This window comes from Pelophylax lessonae, assembly GCF_965119305.1.
Source record: "Pelophylax lessonae genome assembly, chromosome: 1".
NCBI classification, from domain to species: Eukaryota; Metazoa; Chordata; class Amphibia; order Anura; family Ranidae; genus Pelophylax; species Pelophylax lessonae.
The window spans coordinates 451,228,696-451,246,898 of NC_138768.1; the positions used below are offsets into that span (position 1 = coordinate 451,228,696).

The 18,203-nt window shown below is 41.3% G+C and overlaps 1 protein-coding gene across 1 annotated transcript in view; it reads right to left on the reverse strand.

Moving 5' to 3' along the window:
- Positions 1-15,797: 15,797 nt before the first annotated feature.
- MAU2 (MAU2 sister chromatid cohesion factor) overlaps positions 15,798-18,203 on the reverse strand; it is a 61,900-nt gene continuing 59,494 nt past the window's right edge. The window contains exons 18-19 of the mRNA XM_082268276.1: positions 16,803-16,930; positions 15,798-16,521 (exon numbers count right to left, since the gene is read on the reverse strand). Of these exons, the coding sequence (XP_082124402.1) occupies positions 16,447-16,521; positions 16,803-16,930 (203 nt within the window). The 3' untranslated portion in view covers positions 15,798-16,446. The remainder of the gene's footprint in view (positions 16,522-16,802; positions 16,931-18,203) is intronic.

Sequence of the window (18,203 nt, forward strand, 5' to 3'; positions counted from 1 at the left end):
CGAGCTGCTAGTGTGAAAGAAGAAACCAGTCCAATCTTTTTGAAAAAAAAAAAAAATTATATATATTTAAAAAAAAAAAAAAAAAGGGTATTGTCAGCCTGAAAGGGTTTGCTGGTAAAGAAAACATGCTTAAAATGAAAATCTGCCCAAGAAGTATTTTATTTAGTACATGGCCTTTATGGGCCCATTCATACCAAGTGCTTTAAGTCTGCATTGCTAAACACGTCCAATGCAATGACCAGCTGAAATCCATTGTGTCAAATAACCCCAGTTCACATCAACACACAGGGGCTGATTTCCCAAAGGCAAATATACTCCAGCGCAAAAAAAACAAAAAAACATTAATTTTTGCTTGTGCACAATTGGATGATGGAAATCAGCAGAGCCTCCTAAAGCAAATGCATTTAAAGTGCACAGTACATCATTTGCTTTTAGTAAATAAACCTCAGTGTAGGTGAGGCGAGTGCAAATGAACATGCTGCATTTAAACAGCACAAAGAACTGCAACACGATACCAAGAATCATAGAGGTTGATTTACTATAGGCAAATATACTGTGCGATAGAAGTTCACTTCAACTGCATTTGATTTACCTTGATAGCTTTACCCTGCCACCCAAACTGCTGCTGACAGTTCTGAAAGTCGAAACAGGAGGTAAGCACTTCTCCCCCTTTTCTTCCAGCCACTCACAGCACTAAAATGTGGGAATGGCAGATGTTCCCTCATACCTAGATTTACCATGTAACAAATGCACCACTCTTCTCCCCCCGCTCGCGATCACAAGCTAAAAAAACGCAGCCCAGTGTGGTTACGTCCGCCTGCGTCATCCATTCAGTGTTTTGGGAATGGGAAAACTACAAGTCCCAACAGCCTTTGAGAGTTTCAGCTTGTAGTTCTCAAACTACCAGGGTGCTGTTGATTGCTCTTGGTGGTTCATTGAGCGGGCTGCATCAGAGGTACAGGCAGACAGATAAACAGTCTGCAGGACTGTGGCATTATACGCATGATCCTCTGACCGTGGGTTATATGCTTTAAAAAAAAAAAAAATGTGCATGGATTTTTTTTTTTTGTAAAAAAAGAACTGATCTTTTAAATAGTGTGCAAGCAGCAGATTGGGCACTAGGATAGCACTGGACACAAAGCAAAGTTCCGGCCTCGGAAACTATTTTTCACTAAAAATACCCCCGGGACAGTCAAGGCTAGTGCATTCCACAATGGATAGCTTCTGAACTGTCCCAGGTCGCACTTACCTTTTAGAAGAAATACTTACCTTGAAAATGTCTTCTCCAGCGCTGCCATCTCAAGCACCTTATGTCCACCACCCAAAGGCAACATTACTTTCTGTAGTTACAACTCTATACAAAGTTGCTTTAAAGTATAACTAAAGGCAACATTTTTATTTTAGTTTTGGATAGAGTGGAGATGGATTAGAACACCTGTCAGTATTTATTTTTTTTATTTCTGCCTGTGCACCTGTTCAGAGGTTAAGCGCCCATTCAGACTGGCGCGACACGACTTGCTGGGGCGATCTGTGAAGTCTCGGTGCACAGCGAAGTCAATGCTTGTCGCCTCCAGGTCGCCCCAAAGTAGTACAGGACCCTTTTTCTAAGTCGGAGCGACTTGTGTCACTCCTATTAGAACGGGTCCTGTACTATTCAATGGCGAACGACCGACCGCGACTTGTCAGGCAACCAAGTCGCGCTAGTGTGAAAGGACCCTCACTCTCTAGGTTTGTCCTGTTTACAATTATCATTGAAAGTAAATGTAAAAGAAAAGCCCAAATTTTGGGTTGTCCCTAGAAAAGGAATAGAAGGGTAATCTTGTAATGGTGACACTAGTTCTAGTGACCTGGGAGTCCAAGAAACTCCCTTAACTTGCAGGGTTCTCCCTTCCTGTCTGGCTATGGGACAGGACGTGAAGGGAATTCTCCACAATAAGACACATGGGGGGGGGGGGGGGGATTATAACCCCCTCATCCAAAGTGGGGGAAAAAAAAGATTTGCCTATAGTTCTACGGCTATATGCCATTAGGGACAGATGATCAACATTGTACACCAACACCATTCGCCCCTAACTGCAGGTAACTGCTGCATGTGTGTTTACCAGTGGACAGGCATGGACATGGCTGGTGGAAGCTTGTCATTAATTCATACAGTCCAAGTAGCCACAGGTAAAAGAAAACACTGGGGATTCTGTCTGGCTGTAATCTGCAGACCGGCCCTGATCACCCATGCTAATGAGGTTTAACAAAGTCCCAAACCACATTAAACTGAAAGGGTTCTAAATTTTCCAATTCTATCTAACATTTTAAGAACAAAAGTTATACGATACACTTCATTGTAAAGTTATTCAAAGACTGAGACCCTATTCACACTACACAAAGCGGGAACTTTTTCAGTGTCACACAAGGCAGTCCATTTACTTGAATAGGCTGCCTTAAGCACGTTGGTCTCCCAAAAGAAGCTCCTGTTCCTTTTTAGGGGCAAGTGTGACACATATTTTAATAGGCGCATTTTGCTGCAAGTGGTGTGCAACAATTGCTGCAAAATCGTACCACGTTTGGGTTTGGTTTGGTTTTGCCATTTAGAATGCATGGCATCTAAAAGCACATCTCATGTACTGAAATCAAGGTGACTGCCCACAATTCCAAATCGCAAAGTGTAGACGGGGCCTAAAGTCTTGTTTGTCTATTTCTAGCTGCTTGGAAATGCCTACTGGCTGTCTACATTAAAAGGGCTGGCATGCTGCCACAATCAATTCTCATAGAAAACAGCTAAGACTAAAATGTCCATGTTATGAACTTTGACATTTCATTTCTTACAATAGTTATAGTCAGAGGTAAAGGGCTTAAAAGCTCCCCAGAATACACAGATCATCAATTCAGTCCATAGCCTGCAGTGCGGCTCGAGCAAGAATATACCAACAGGAAGGAAGCTGATCAACTTCTGTTAAACCACAGTGGCTACACATGGATTGATATTAAACCAGTCCATGCATGCCCAGCTTTACCGTTTGTTCAGAATATGTACATAAAGTGAATGATCAGGGAAGATGTGCACTTTTACTAATCCAGTAAAATTAGGGTTTCTAAAGAGGAAAAAAAAACACCAAAAACATCTCAATATTTACCTCCTCTTCTCAGGCTCCCGCTGGCGCTCCTTGCTCTTCCTTTTTGGCCAGTGCCCCCTTTTGATTGACTGCAGGGGAAGCCAAAGCCAGTGAGACATGGAAGAGGGGAGAGAAGAGCTTCAGATCTGCACAGCTCTGGACTCAATGAGGGCTCAAGTAAAAGTAACCACCTTAACCCTCTCTCACCCAGCCCCAGCCAATACTAAAGTTTTGTTTTTGTTTTTTTCTATAAAAAGAACAAAATAGGTAATATACTTACCTGCTCTGTGCAGTAGTTTTGCACAGGGCAGCCCAGATCCTCCCTCTTAGGTCCCTCTTTGAGGCTCCCAGCCACTCCCTTCTTTTGAGTATCCCGTACAGCAAGCAGCTTGCCATGGGGGCACCCGAGCAGCAACTCTGTGTATCCATTCAGACACGGAGCAGTGGTTTGGCCCTGCCCCCTCTCCTCATTGGTTAACCTACTTTGACAGCAGCAGGAGCCAATGGCACTGCTGCTGTGTCTAAGCCAATCAGAAGGGAGAGTCCCAGACGGCAGAGGGACTCGTGAACATTGCTGGATTGAGATGGGGCTCAGGTAAATATTAGGGGGGCTGCTGCACACAGAAGACTTTTTATCCCAATGCATAGAATGTATTAACATAAAACCTTCTGCTTTTGCAACCACTTTATTAAGTTCTGTATAACCAGGGGTGGGAACAACAGTCTGATAGGTTGTCACAGTAATTACATGGCCAGTAGCCAGCCCCACCGATTCCTGATCATTAGTACAGATCAAGAGTTTTATTTGATAGCTAGGTCACTGTGCTGAGAGAGCACATTCAGCGTAGGGGTATTAAAGCCTACCCTTTTTGCCGCTGAACATATGCATTACATAGGTTGAAAAAAAAGACAAGCCCATCTGGCTCAACCAATAAAAAAAAAAAAAAAAAAAACCCAATCATACAATCCCATATACACAATCCTATACCCGCAGTTTATCCAGAGGAAGGCGAAAAAACCCCAGCAAAAGTATGATCCAATTTGCTACAGCAGGGGAGAAAATTCCTTCCTGATCCCCCGAGAGGCAATCTGATATTCCCTGAATCAACTTTACCTGAAAATATTAGTACTCACTTATATTAAAGTACACCCAGGAAAGAATCTGGGCCTTTTTTTAAAGCAATCTAGTGAGCTAGCCAGAACCACCTTTGGAGGGAGTCTATTCCACATTTTCACAGCTCTTACGGTGAAGAAACCTTTCCGTATTTGGAGACAAAATCTGTTTTCCTCTAGACGTAAAGAGTGCCCCCTTGTCCTCTGTGTTGACCTTAAAGTGAATAACTCAACACCAAGTTCACTATATGGACCCCTTATGTATTTATACATGTTGATCATATCCCCCTTTAATCTCCTCTTCTCAAGAGAATAAATTCAGTTCCTCTAATCTTCTCTCATAGCTAAACTCCTCATGCCTCTTATCAGTTTGGTTGCCCTTCTCTGCACTTTCACCAGTTCCCCGATATCCTTTTTAAGAACTGGTGCCCAAAACTGAACTGCATATTCCAGATGAGGTCTTACTAATGATTTGTACAGGGGCAAAATCATCTCTCTCTGGAGTCCATGCCTCCGTAAATACAAGGACTTTGCTTGCTTTGGAAACCGCAGCTTGGCATTGCATGCTATTATTAAGCTTATGATCTACCAGAACACCCAGATCCTTCTCCGCTATGGATTCCCCCAGTTCTACTCCACCCAGTATGTATGATGCATGCATATTCTTAGCCCCCAAGTGCATAACTTTACATTATCAACATTAAACCTCATTTGCCACATAGTCGCCCAATGAAACAGTGCATTGAGGTCAACTTGTTGCAAAGACTGAAATAGTACTTTTAATCCCAGACCCTATAACTTTTAATCCCAGACCCTATATCAAAAAAAGTGACAGGCAGTAAAAATAACCGCCCACTAGTAATCTCAAGTCCAATTCAACCTGACTTGTTCTGCTAGAGATGTGAAGTCCTTACTCAACCAAGTAGCACCCTTATCCAAGTGACTTCCTTAGGATTTAAATTAGTAAAACATCTTCAACATAAACAGAGCAAATCAGGTTAAATGCAATTACTACTAGATATACCATGAACAGGATAAATTGAAACCTTCACAAAACAATCTGGTGAATTGAATAAAGGCTTAAAAAGGCAGTTTTCTGGCGGTAGGTCCCTATAAAGCTACCTGCACCCAACTCAGGCATGTTCAACCGTTTGAGTAACACTGACACACAAAATTTAGGTAGTTCCAGCTACTGCCACATTAAGTACCTGTTGGTACGGCTGTGACAGATACGTAAAAAATGACTACCAGTTCGCAGGTTGTCAGTAATTGAAACAAGCTTTGAGCAGGCGTATAGAGAGAGATGCCAGTGCTCACAATGAGGCATGTCTGTGCTGGGAGGTTTTTATGAAAGTGACAGCTTTCTGAAAAGAGCTCCAAGTCTGCAGCCATTCTGCTTTCAGCAAGGAGATTCCCCAGCTAATAGGGGCTGGGGATAGTAGGTATGCCACCCCATTACCAAACTCCTCGGCATTGTGCATATCAGTGTGAGGGGCAAAGTGGCCAGGGAAAGAGCACACAAAGGAAAAAAAGTTCCCTCCAACCAACGTGCCGTCCTGCGGCAGATTCATTTACTGGTCTCCGAAAGGTATATGAAGCAGGGGCAAGCACTAAATTTTAGTGTGGCAGCCTGATAGAATTCTAAAGTGTGTTTTTGACATCCTTTATTAATTCCCCCATTGGGCCTTAATTGCTAAGATGTGAACTGTGGTATGGCAAAGTGAACCCATGTTCATGTAAAATATCCAGCTCAAATTTTTAACTGCACACAATTTGAAGCTATACACATCACACATTAAGGCCTGTTTCACATGGGCTTTAGCTTGTATAAGGCCCCATTTACACCTGGCCAACACTCACAATGACTAGAAGTGCTCATTATCACCAACAACTAAAACGTTTATCATATACCTATTATGCATTACGAATGCATTTTTTGTGTATATATGTATACTACTATATAAATACTTTTATCAACAGTTTTTAAACATAAAAAGTTGGCTTGTACTGAGACCTGCAAATTTACATAACAAAATCCTAAAATCTTACAATTAACAATTACCTGAGAAGGAAAAAAGTGGGAGTCTTCCTCGGTACATGCCATTTTTTAAAGTGACTATCAAAACACGCTTGAGCATTTCGAGATTCAAGCTACAAGTTGCAAAACGTTTAACAAGCAAAAAAACCTATTGTTTTCAATAGCACTTGTTCACATCTGACCATCCTGATGCTTGTAGCAAAATGCCTGTCGCTCACAAAACATGAGCTATTTTTCAAGCAGAATGTTTAAAATGCTTTTGTCTCCATAGAATTCTATGGAAACGAATAGAAAGCGTAACATGAGCTTTTTTTTCTAAGCATTTTGTCACATGTTTTTTGCTTAAACAGCAGCTCCCTGCTCATTTTTCAGCAGCACTCCACACCTTTTAGTTAAAAACGCCTGACAAGCTGCAAAAACTTGCAACTCTGTTCCAAAAAACATTCAAAAACACTTGGAAATGTGACGCTTAGGTGTACATGTAGCTTAAGGGTAGTTCTAATCAGATCAGAGGTAATTTACGCTTCATTTTTCCATAAACACAGTTAATACAAGACAAAATTAACAACAACAAATCAGTCAGGTTTTATTCTAAACAAGAGAAAGGTAAAAAAACAAACAAAATAGAAAGAAGTGGAAATTATGGAAGGTGGGAAATGTGGGTCAGGGTTGCGAATATCTTAGGTTTCTTCAGTGAATAGAGCTTCCATTTATCATTCTACTTTATAAAAAAAATAATTTAAGTTTCTACAACACAGTAAAATCATATGAGGTTTGTACTCCCTGTTAAAATTGGGCACAGAAAAGGTGGTATCCCCACCTCATTCCTTAATACTGTCATCTTTCTTGTCCATTGACGGACAGAAGCTTTTACCTTTGAGATTATATTGCCGCCTACAAAAGGACTCTGAAGAAAGGAAACCACTGCTCCAGGTGTATAGTGTGTAGTAATTGCCAGGAGATAGGATATCCCATAGAGTGCTGGCCCCGGCCCGCCTCCGTGTGAACACTTGTAGAAAAAGAAATAGCCGCACATCCAGGGATTCCAATAAGTTTCAAATACCTTTAATTCCAAAATGTTGCAAGTGATGACACCAAAGACACCAACATGAAGTCTCGTAGATGCGTTTCACACATACATCTTATGCTTGTGATTAAGCACAAGATGTATGTGTGAAACGCATCTACGAGACTTCATGTTGGTGTCTTTGGTGTCATCACTTGCAACATTTTGGAATTAAAAGGTATTTGAAACTTATTGGAATCCCTGGATGTGCGGCTATTTCTTTTTCTACAAAAAGGACTGGATACTGGTCCATAAGAGAACAGAAAATTAGGGACATCTTGCAGCTCAAAGAGCCACCTGAAGGACCTCAAACCCGAAGCGGGCATCTGCTGAGGCCCCAATATCCTCCTGGCCGAACTTACGGAATATGTTAACAGAAGACCAGGCGGCAGTCTTGCAACTACAATTCAGTTGCTTTATGTTAAACAGCAAGAAGGTTTCACAGATCAAGTAGAGAGCACATTTAAAAAGAAAGGGTGGAACCCTTTCCTTCTGACTATAAGCTGGGATGATGAGTCACCTGGAGATATTGAGATGAAAATCCAGTACACACTAAAGCCCCGTACACACGTACCGATGGTCGGCATACAAATGTTCCTCTTTTCTCCCCGGGATGTCGGTGTCTGCTGAAAAGTGCAAAGACAGCACAAGGACAGCACAAGAATTTTGTCCGCCGACTGCAGAAGTGATGTCATGTAATGGTTAACTTTCCCTGTGTTTTCTATTTTCTGAGCATGCCCAGTCTTGCAAATCTGCGGTCTGTCGGCCGAATTGTGTACTGACAGGCGAACAATCGTCCGTTCTGGTGTCGGCATACAAATATTTTCATGTTTGCACGAAAGACTTTTGTCCGCGGATTGTGCGCAGACATCTGTCGGAGGCACCATACTAACACGCGTACAATCGGCAGATCCTTCGTCCACCGACGTTTGTATGCCGACGATCGGTACGTGTGTACGGGCCTTAACTGGGACAAAATGGTATGACAAAAAGTGCTTCAGTCTTTCTGAAAGAAGCAGTGGCTGAGAGATACTTTAACACTAAGGGCCAGTTCACACCATAGAAACAGTCTGGATGCGTTCCAGATGCTTTTCTTATTGCGTATTTTTCATGCAGTCCAGTGCATTTTCCCCCCTCTTTTTCTTAACCTTAAATAAAGGACACGTGTGTTCCAGTACAGTCAAGTGCAGGAAAAATGCAGCATGTTCTACTTTTCTTTCTGGAATTGGAACGCACTGGTGTAAACTATGCCATTGGAAACCATATAACCTACTTTCCATACGTTTTTGATGCAGAAAAAAAAAAAATGCACTGGACTGCATGTGGTGTGAACTAGCCCTCAGAGTATGCCTTCCATGTCAACTAATAGAAAGTAGGCATCATGAGTTTCACAGATAAGAACCTGGGCTTCAAATAGCCACGACATTAAAGTCAGGGACTGAAGCAGGGTGGTAAACTGGTTCTTGAGACAGAAGATCCAGGACAATCTGGTAGAACCTACAGAGCGTCTAAACAGTTGGCATACCAGATCCAGGAGGGCCAGCCCACAGCAAGGAGGATTACCAGACTGCCAGTCATCTCGACCTTGCGAAGCAGGCAAGAGAGAACTTTCAGAGAGGAAAACAGATCAGAGTGCACCAATTCCAGAATCACCAAAGAATCAACCAATCCTGCTAGACAATTTCAGTACCTTAAAGGCAAACCTATCCACTGTTGAACCTCAAGGACAGGAGGTCCACCTATAGCATTCTCTACCCATGGCACAGGTCCTTAACTACTATGAGTGTAGGGACAACTACCCTGAGGCTAGATGTTACCAGCTGAGGAAGTCTGCCTGCAAATTTTAAATTCATGGGATGTACACGAAGGCCAAGGCTGGAATGTGATATTCTCCCAAACACAGGACACATTCGAACTCTTGCCACAGAAAGCCTTTTGATTTCTCCTTGATGGTCGATGAACGCCACCACCGCGGTGTTGTCCAACTCAAGTCTGCATCGGGAGACCCTCCAGAAGGATGGTTCAACATTGCACCAGAAGGTCTAGAATTGTGTTTAAGGAGACCAACCTTGTCCAAAGACAGAGTATCCAGGACTCCTAAGCTCAACAGACTGGCATGTGTCTGAGGGGTCTCAAAAAAAAAAAAAAGAAAATGGGGGTGCACTTTTATGCCAAGGAAAGTTTGTCAGAAGATTTTATGGCTTTTGAGCCCCAAACCTTACTGGTGGACTGGGGGGCAAAACATTGGGGGTCTGGATGTGGATAGTATGGGAGTGGAGAAGTGAAAGGGATGTTTAACCAAGAGAGTGAAAAGACTTTGCAGTCTGTTAATTAGGCTTCTCCAATAGAGAAAGATGGGTACGTTTGCCACCAGTAGTATCCCCCAAAGGCCATGCAAATCAGATGCTTTTTGCTTGAGATAATGCAAGAAAACTCTGGCAGCTAATCACAAGTTTACTTAAAGCTAGAACCATTTGCTTTAAAATATTTAACCCAATTACAAAAGAGGCAAGATCTCCTTTATGGGACTTTGACCAGTCAGCCAAGGTTTGACAAAAGGTCACAGGCAGGATAGGGTGGAAAGCAGCTCCTGCCAGCGACAGCAGAGATGACTTCCAACAGTGAATCATGTGGTTCCCTTAACCACTTGCGGTTAGGGGTAATGTTTACATTTAAAACACACATTAATTCTGCAAGAGCAACCCCCCCCCCCCCGCCCATTTCTAGAATCAGATGGGTCTCAAATTCAAGCACAGCGGTAAGGCTAAGAAATCTCAGGGTAAGGCCCTAGGTTCTCACGAAACCCAGACAGCTGTAGCGTGTGAGGGTGGAGTGGCTGAAGGGTAAAGTCAGTGGGCAGTAGAAGGATCAAGGCTGTATGAAAGGAAAGAGCACAGAGCACGTGCCACACACTACCCAGCAGAAGAGAGCATTCCAAACAGCAGGAAACCAATCTGAGGAAGAAACTGGCAGAAAACAAGAAATTTTAAAAGCACTTAGCTATCTATATACTTGAGGTAGGTACTGATGCTTGGCCTAATCGTGCCACTCACGAAGTGGGACTTCAGAAACATTGCAAGCACTGGGACAATGCAAGTGGCTTTTGAACTGGAAAACACCCAAGGCCAAGTGTTTACTAGAATGAGTCAGGAAAGCCTAAAGGCCATTTCCAGGATATTCCCGCAACATCCAGTCCAGCAGGGTCAAGAGGCAGCAATCCCCACCCATAGCCATAGACAGGTTTTTTTTGTCCTTCAGACAGTGGGTTGAAGGTAAAAAAAAAATCTTCCATTTACACAAGTGAGGTGGAGGGAGGAATCCCTCCCTTCGTATTCTAACAGTGGGTTTTCCAGCATGTCCCCTTGATCGACTTTGTAAAGCAGGGACAGCCACACGATTGATTTATTCTGCTGAACCGGTTGAATTTTGATAAGTGCATGGCCAGTTTCAAAAGCCATGCTGATAGATGCAGCTGGAGAGACCAGCTCTAGGGGCAGTCTAGGGAAAAGTCTTGTTTAAGGAAAAAAAAAATATATGTTTAAGAGTAACTGGAAATTCTGCTAGCAAAATTAGGTTAATCCACCAAAGATATGAGCATGCAGTAGGAGGGGGATTTCCCGGGGTTAACCTACAGTTTTATTTGCCAGTGGTCCAATCCTCCTGTAACAGCAAAATAAAATAAAGGCTTTCCTTAATAGACAAGAAAGAAAACAATGCTAAGAGGGAAGACCACCATTCCTACATCAAGCGGTTTTCAGAGTGGCTGTTTTTGCACTGCCTTCTTACATCACATGGCACTTCTAAAAACATCCATCCGCTAGAATTCTTGGCTCTGTTCTCATGGGTTTTTAAGGGCAGAAAGGTCACTTTATAAAGGCTGCAGCAGGAAGGGAGGTCTAGAACTCTTGCAGAGATATTGTAAGTAAAATCCGGAAGGAATATTAGCTAGAGAGTGGGCAATTCCAATGCATCTACCCAAGGTGGCTATAATAGCAAAGACCGTTAAATTGCATGCTTAAAGCAATTGTAAAAGAAAAGCTATTTTTTTAAAAAAAAAATGTCAATACTTACCTCCATTGTGCAAAGGAATTGCACAGAGTGGCCCTGAACCTCCTCTTCTCTGGTCCCCCACCGGTGCTCCTGGACCTTCCTCTCGGTCCAGTGCCACCATAGGAAGCCACCTCCCATGGGGGGGGGGGGGGACTCTTACATGCTTACTCCCGGGTCACATTGGTGCATTTGTTGACAAAAAGCAGGGCTTGGCCAAGCCCCCTGGTCCCTTGTCACTGTTTGTTTTTTTTGTTTGTTTTTTCTTTTACAACACTTGGAACCAATGGCTCCTGGTGCCCCAGCAAAGCCAGCAGGACCCCAAAGTAAGGGGAGAGAAAATGCAGCCGTGCACAGCGCTGGATCAAATGAGGGCTCAAATAATTAAAAGGGGGGAGGGGGAGGAGCCAAGTCTGATGCTTAAACATTGAGGAAAAAATGTTTAGGCTTTAGAACTAGTTTAATACGGCAGTGCAAAGTGTTCTGCTCCATATCATTTTAGAACTAGAAATGCTGTTCGCTTTTGCACTTAACATTTTGTAACGCAAACCAGTCACAAAGGCTTAGGCGAGGATATATGCATTGTCTTAAATTACAAAAAACTGAAAGCTTACTGTTAAAAAGACCAAATTCCCCTTAGCATTACATTAGCATTATTGTCAAACGCTGAAGCTTCTTAGCCACTACAGATCTGCAAGAAATTCAAAAACCGAGGCATGGTTGGCACAACAGTAAAAGATCATTACTTTTTTTTTTGCAGGCTTTTTTTTTTGTTTCTTAGAAACAGATTTGCTTTAACAGGACTAAATATAACAATTTAACTTTTCTGCAACAACACAAACTGAAAATTGCAGTCACATGGATGAAAATCTGAATCTTTATGGTTAAGTTATACATGTGCCAATGCTCAGCAAATCATCCCTAGACAGTACAAGTTACTTGGCCACTGCTATAAAGAATAGTCTGATTTCTGTAGTCATGTCTTGCATGCAGTATGTTAAAAGGGTAAAATTAATGAAGGTACAGGCATACCCCGTTTTAAGTACACTCACTTTACGTACACTCAAGAGTACGGACACAGCCTGGTCAGCTTGACATGGCACTGCTCCCAAACCATAAGTTACTGGGATACCAAACTTAGGGAGCACCAGAGGGGACCCAGGACTACAACATATCCTATTTGTGGCCAGCCAGCTTGCCTATGTAATCTACCATGTCATAGTCCTGGATCCCCTTAACATGCTCCCCAAGCTTGATGTCCTTGTCACTTATGGTTTGGGAGCAGTGCCATGTCAAGCTGACCAAGATTTTCTATGGAGCTAGTGTATTTATATGCATTGAGAAATGAAAAAAGGTATTGCTTCACTTTAAGTACATTTTCGTTTTACATACATGCTCTGGTCCCATTGTGTACTTAAAAGTGGGGTATGCCTGTACATTTAAAAAAAATAAATCTATCAATGTAAGAAACCACAACATCCCTTTATGGTTTTTTTCAGTTTCACTTGCATATACATGCAGACCAAGTTGTTTTTATTTTGTAAAGAGAATGTAACCATGTGAATTTACTATACAAGCCTTGGCAAAGAAATAGTTTGTCCCAACCTCTGCCACTTTGCTATGCAGTTTGGTTTGCATGTAAAAGCAACAAAAAACATGCATGTAAAACTAAAATGTGACAGCTGCCCCTTTAAGTGTAAATTACACTAGAAAACACACAAAGTCGGGCACTATTCCCATGTACCAAAAAAATTGTGTAGTGAAATATAAGAGGTGTCATTCTATAGTTGTATCAAACCTACATATGCATTTATTTTATGCTCAAAAAATAAAAACCTTAGTAGTAAAATCCATATGAAAAAAAAAAAAAAACACATGAACATTAAAAATAAAAATATAAACGATGTGCGAACATTCTACAGTTCTTTAATAATAAAGTCCAGTGTAATTTCAAGCAATCATTCAGTCCCATCCACTGTGCTGTATGTGAAGAATTTTCGCACATAGTTTAGATCTATTTTTCAATGTGAATGGTTTTTTTTTTCCCCCCTCTTATTTTTTTCTATTTTTTCATTTAGCAAATTTAGATCTCTGCTGTTATTGCAATACTATATGGCACACATTGTTATACTGCATTTAAATTTTGATTAAGAAATAAATGCCTATGGAGGTTTAATAAAACTAAAGAAAACACCTTAGATTTCACTACACAATTGTTTGGTACATGGGATTAGCGCCTTATTTTATTTTTTTTTCTAGAATAATGTAAAATTTTTTTTTTTTTTTTTTTTTTAAACCGGACTTATGAAGTTTTTCCCTCCATTTTAAACTTTTCATTAAAAGGTGATGCCCATCAAGAAAATAAAATGCGCTGTTAAACCCAGTTTACGTCTGTGAGCTGCAATCAGTGAACAGAAGCCTACACACATTCTGTTAAAAATAAAAAAATAAACGTAAAAAAGGCAACGCACTTTGCAATTTTTCAAATTCATACTAGAAAAAGGACTGCTAAAATCTGTCTGCGATAAGCCATATTTATACTCCTTCACAGGGGGTGGAGGTATCCCTGTGGGGCTGGGCCTGCACTGCAAGGGTTAAGCGCTCATTTTTTCCAGGGGAGAGGAGAAAGCCTTATTTATACTCAAACTTATCCTCCACTCCATTGGCAAAAGCCACTCCCCCAAGACCCAGCAGTGGGCTGTTCCTGGCGCCACTTGCTTCCAGAGCAGGTCTCTGGAGCCTCTGGGCCTTGATGATGTCAGGAACAGTCTTGACCGGGCTGCAGGAGCTGCAGGGACCAGTTTTAAGCAGGGAGGATCAGGCAAGTTTATCTCCCTTCACCTCTCCACTACACAAAAAAGAGCAATTAACCCTTGCAGTGGGGCACTGGGTGTTTTTTCGCCCAGAGTTCAATTTCATTATAGTCTGAGAACACATTTCAATATACATAATTCATCGTGAACTAGAGGCCAAATGTTCAATGCGGTTTTGCATATTTTGGAGTGTTAAAGATTTTGCATGGTGTAAGATGAGGCTTACGGTGCCCATACACTAGATGTAAAATAGTTCGAAAATTGTTATTTTTGACAGTTTTTTTTGTTTTTCGTTCAGTTAATGGGCACAAAACGAAAATCAGTTGTAACGTTCATTCGACAAAAAAAAAAAAAAAAAAAAAGGGGGTAAAATTTTGGAAAACCTCCTGCCGAACAGACGATAACTTGAAAGATAATGTGTTTCTCGCCTGTTAAAAATTGAAATTTTGGTACTGCTCATGTGTGATGCAGAAGCAAAAAACAAACAAACAACTGATTTATGTCCATTGATGGCAATATTGTTTGCGCTCACGACCGTGTGTTAGTTTTTCGAAAAAATCCGACTGGTGTATGGCTACCATTAATCCACTCACCAGATCAATACAGGACATCTGGAATTTGGCTGAGAGATATCAACTGCAGCATACATGTTAACACCATTTCTATCTGGTCAAGATGCAAGCTATACGACTGGCCCAAGTAACTTCATCTGGTCCATAAACGTCTTTGGAAAACTCACTAGAAGGCATATTCTACACAATGAGGTAGGACATGCCTTACTCATCATTTTTCATGTCCCTTGCCCTCTAGAGGCTTATCTAGAAGAACACTGAAAGGGGGAAAATCTTTCATCCATAGTCAAGGCAAGTGAGGACACCATGTAAAGAGTCAAACTCTTGCCATAATGTACCTAAATCTAGAGATTAATATTAAAGCTTGCCAATAGTCTCTGCATGTCTGGAAAAGGGTTGCTAAATAGGAGGAAAGCAACACACATTCCCACTGTTTGCCAAGTGACAAAACCATACCATCACTGCTAAAGTTTAAAACAATTTTAGACCATAATTCTGGGAAAGACCACTTTAGAAAAAAAGCCAATGGAGGCACAGCTTACATCATCTCTGAAAAATAGAGTTTGAGCTTTAATGGCTATTAAACAAGGGGGTCATATACATTAAATATCTTAAATAAAATGGAGGAACAATTGATAATATTACATTTCTACTGCTCAGTGATATCATGTACAGCTAAAAATGTTAAAATACATAACTAGTAGTATCGTTAACAAGCCAGAAGATATAGCCGAGAATAGAAAACAAATGACACCACTTCATCCTCTGTGTCCTAAAAACCTGGGTCTAATTGACACACTGCTGCAAAAATGTAGTGATGTTCGGGAGTGACATTTGCCGTTTCATGGAAACCACAACAAGTACTGGAAATATGGGTATTGATTTGTTATATGTATGGAAAAGGAAAACAAAAGGAACTTTAAAAAATTAGCTTAACATTCTTCAGGGTACAAGGTTTAAAAGTATTTCCGTGGTTAAAAAAAAAGGCCTTAACATATCAGCTGATAATTTGAAAAACTGCCTAAAACTGCTAAATTGGTTAAATGGTTCTTCAGCCATCTTGTCCTAGCAGTGAAAGGGTAATGTGATGATCCCCTAAAAAACTATATCAAATATTAAAACCATTCCCCAAGAAAATATAATTTATCCAAAAGGGAGAATGGAGAAGAGGGAAAGAGTCATTCCAACTACCCCAAAAACCGTATTTGTGTGCAGCAAAAAGTTAAAACATTGATAGTATTATATATATATATTTATGAATATAAAATCTAAAAATGCCCTTCTCTGTTAAATCTATTCCATAAAGGGAAACAAAGCTGAAGGCAGATATTAAATATAGCACAAAAAAATATTGTTCCAAATTCTATTACCCCTCATCGTGCAAAAGGGAAGGTATAACCTTTGCCACGCACCATGCACTTGGGGAGGGAGCCAGTATCGCTTGCAGACAAGGGGAGTGTCAGAATAATGCAGCATGTAACTCGGTCTCCAAAACATGGAGTCTCTGAACAGAGGACACTAGAAAATTCCTTTGTTTGCATGTCCACGACATCCTTTCACTTCCAGAACTGAATTCAAATGTGCTGTGCATTCTCTTGCAGGTGTTGACCTTTGACGGTTCTGGACACAGAAGAATCCTGTTCATTGAGTGCGGGATCAGTTTGTGGTATTGTTTAGATGGGTTTAGCTTTCACAAAAGACTGGCCAAGCTGGTAGTGGGTCCATTCTGAGCCTGAAATTGTACAGGTGGTGATCCATCTGTCCACTGGAAGAAATAAAATTTATAAACACTGAATAACCTCAGATGAATCCTTCCGACAAAAGGTTTACTCAAGCACAGGTCAAACATTTTTACAAAGACATTAACTCTATAAATAAAAAAAAAAAAAAAAAAAAAAAAAGGGGCAAAAGGGGTGCCAAAAGCCCAAGACTAGTCTTCTGTCTCAATAGGCTGGAGGGAGAATGACGCAACTCTAGCACATGTGTACTGAATTTATTCGGTTTCAGGAGATACAAGCAAATGACAATAAAGACCGCAACACTAACCGTTGTGAGATTGTGTTCTGGAAGACTACATGCTTCTATATGATCCTGGAGCAATTGCTGAGAGAAGTTTTGGTGCATCTGTGCTGCCTCATGGGCATCAATTGTGTTTCCACACGCCTTGTTCAGATCTGTATGTGACAAAAGGAACAGATACTTTGGAAAAAACATCCGCTTAATTGTTACAGGAGGTATTGTGGTTTGTTATTGGTCTGCTAAAGTCATACAATAAAAAAAAAAAAAAATTTGTGGGTAGACGGACAGCGCAGATCACAGGCAAAAGGAAAAGAGCCAGTCAGAGGGACTCTGCACCTTGTGATCGCTGTGTTTGGCTCGGCTTGTGCTTATAAACGCTCAATTCATTTGTAATGAAGAAGGGGAGGATTTACAGGTACAAAGGGACTGGCAGTAGTGGATTCAGGGTGGTGGGGTTTTAAAGTGCTATTGATCACCGATAATGAGGGGGTAGAGGGAATATTATTGCTACTACTTGGTTTCAATGGGTGACTTTTAAAGACTAAGTGCATCTTAACCACCATCATTCTTCAAAACAAAAATAGAGATCACCATGTAGTGTCTATGTCCCAAAAAAGGATAATTTTAAGGGTGTTTGAACTGACTTGGCTTTTTTTTATATGTTTTATAATAAAGTAAGGATTTTTTTACATATAGTTAAAAAACCCAGTGGTCATCAGCTATCACCAAAGGGAAAGCTCTGTCTACTAAAAATGATATGGAATTATTCGGTACAGTCTTCCATGACCTAGTAATTGTCAGTCTATCATGACATTGAAAACTGTTCAGGTACATAATATGACACTGACTGAACTATTCACATATTGAAAAAGACCTGTAAACAAAAAAACACTACCTTTACACAAAGACAAGCATGTGCACAGGTAAATATAAATGTCTCTCCATTCGTATTAAGCACGTGTCAAACACAAGGCTTTTTGGCCAAATACTGCACATCAGGTCATTTAATGTGGCCCTCCACCTCTCCTGCAGCTGTGGCACCCTCTCATCTCCACCTTGTCTCAGCAGTTGATTGCAGAGAGAACGACAGAACTCCTCCACTAGGTCCTAAACTTCGAGAGGATCGTCTCTCCCCGCCCCCATCTCAGCAGTAGGCAGCAGAGAGTATCACAGAACAACTCCTACAGATGATGTGCCTCTGTGCAGCCACAGCACCCCCTCGTCTCTGCCTCCCCTGGTCTCCGCATTCAGCAGACTCCGCCAGCCGACTTCAGCCCTCCTCTGGTCCTCCTTCAGACCCTGCACTTTCTGCTTCCCAGCTCCCCTCCAGCTTCTTTATGGCAGAAGCACAAGGTAGGGGGGGGGGGGGTGCTCTGGAAATCTGCTTTTAATGAGAATACTACTATTCTATGCCAGTTGAAAAGGAGG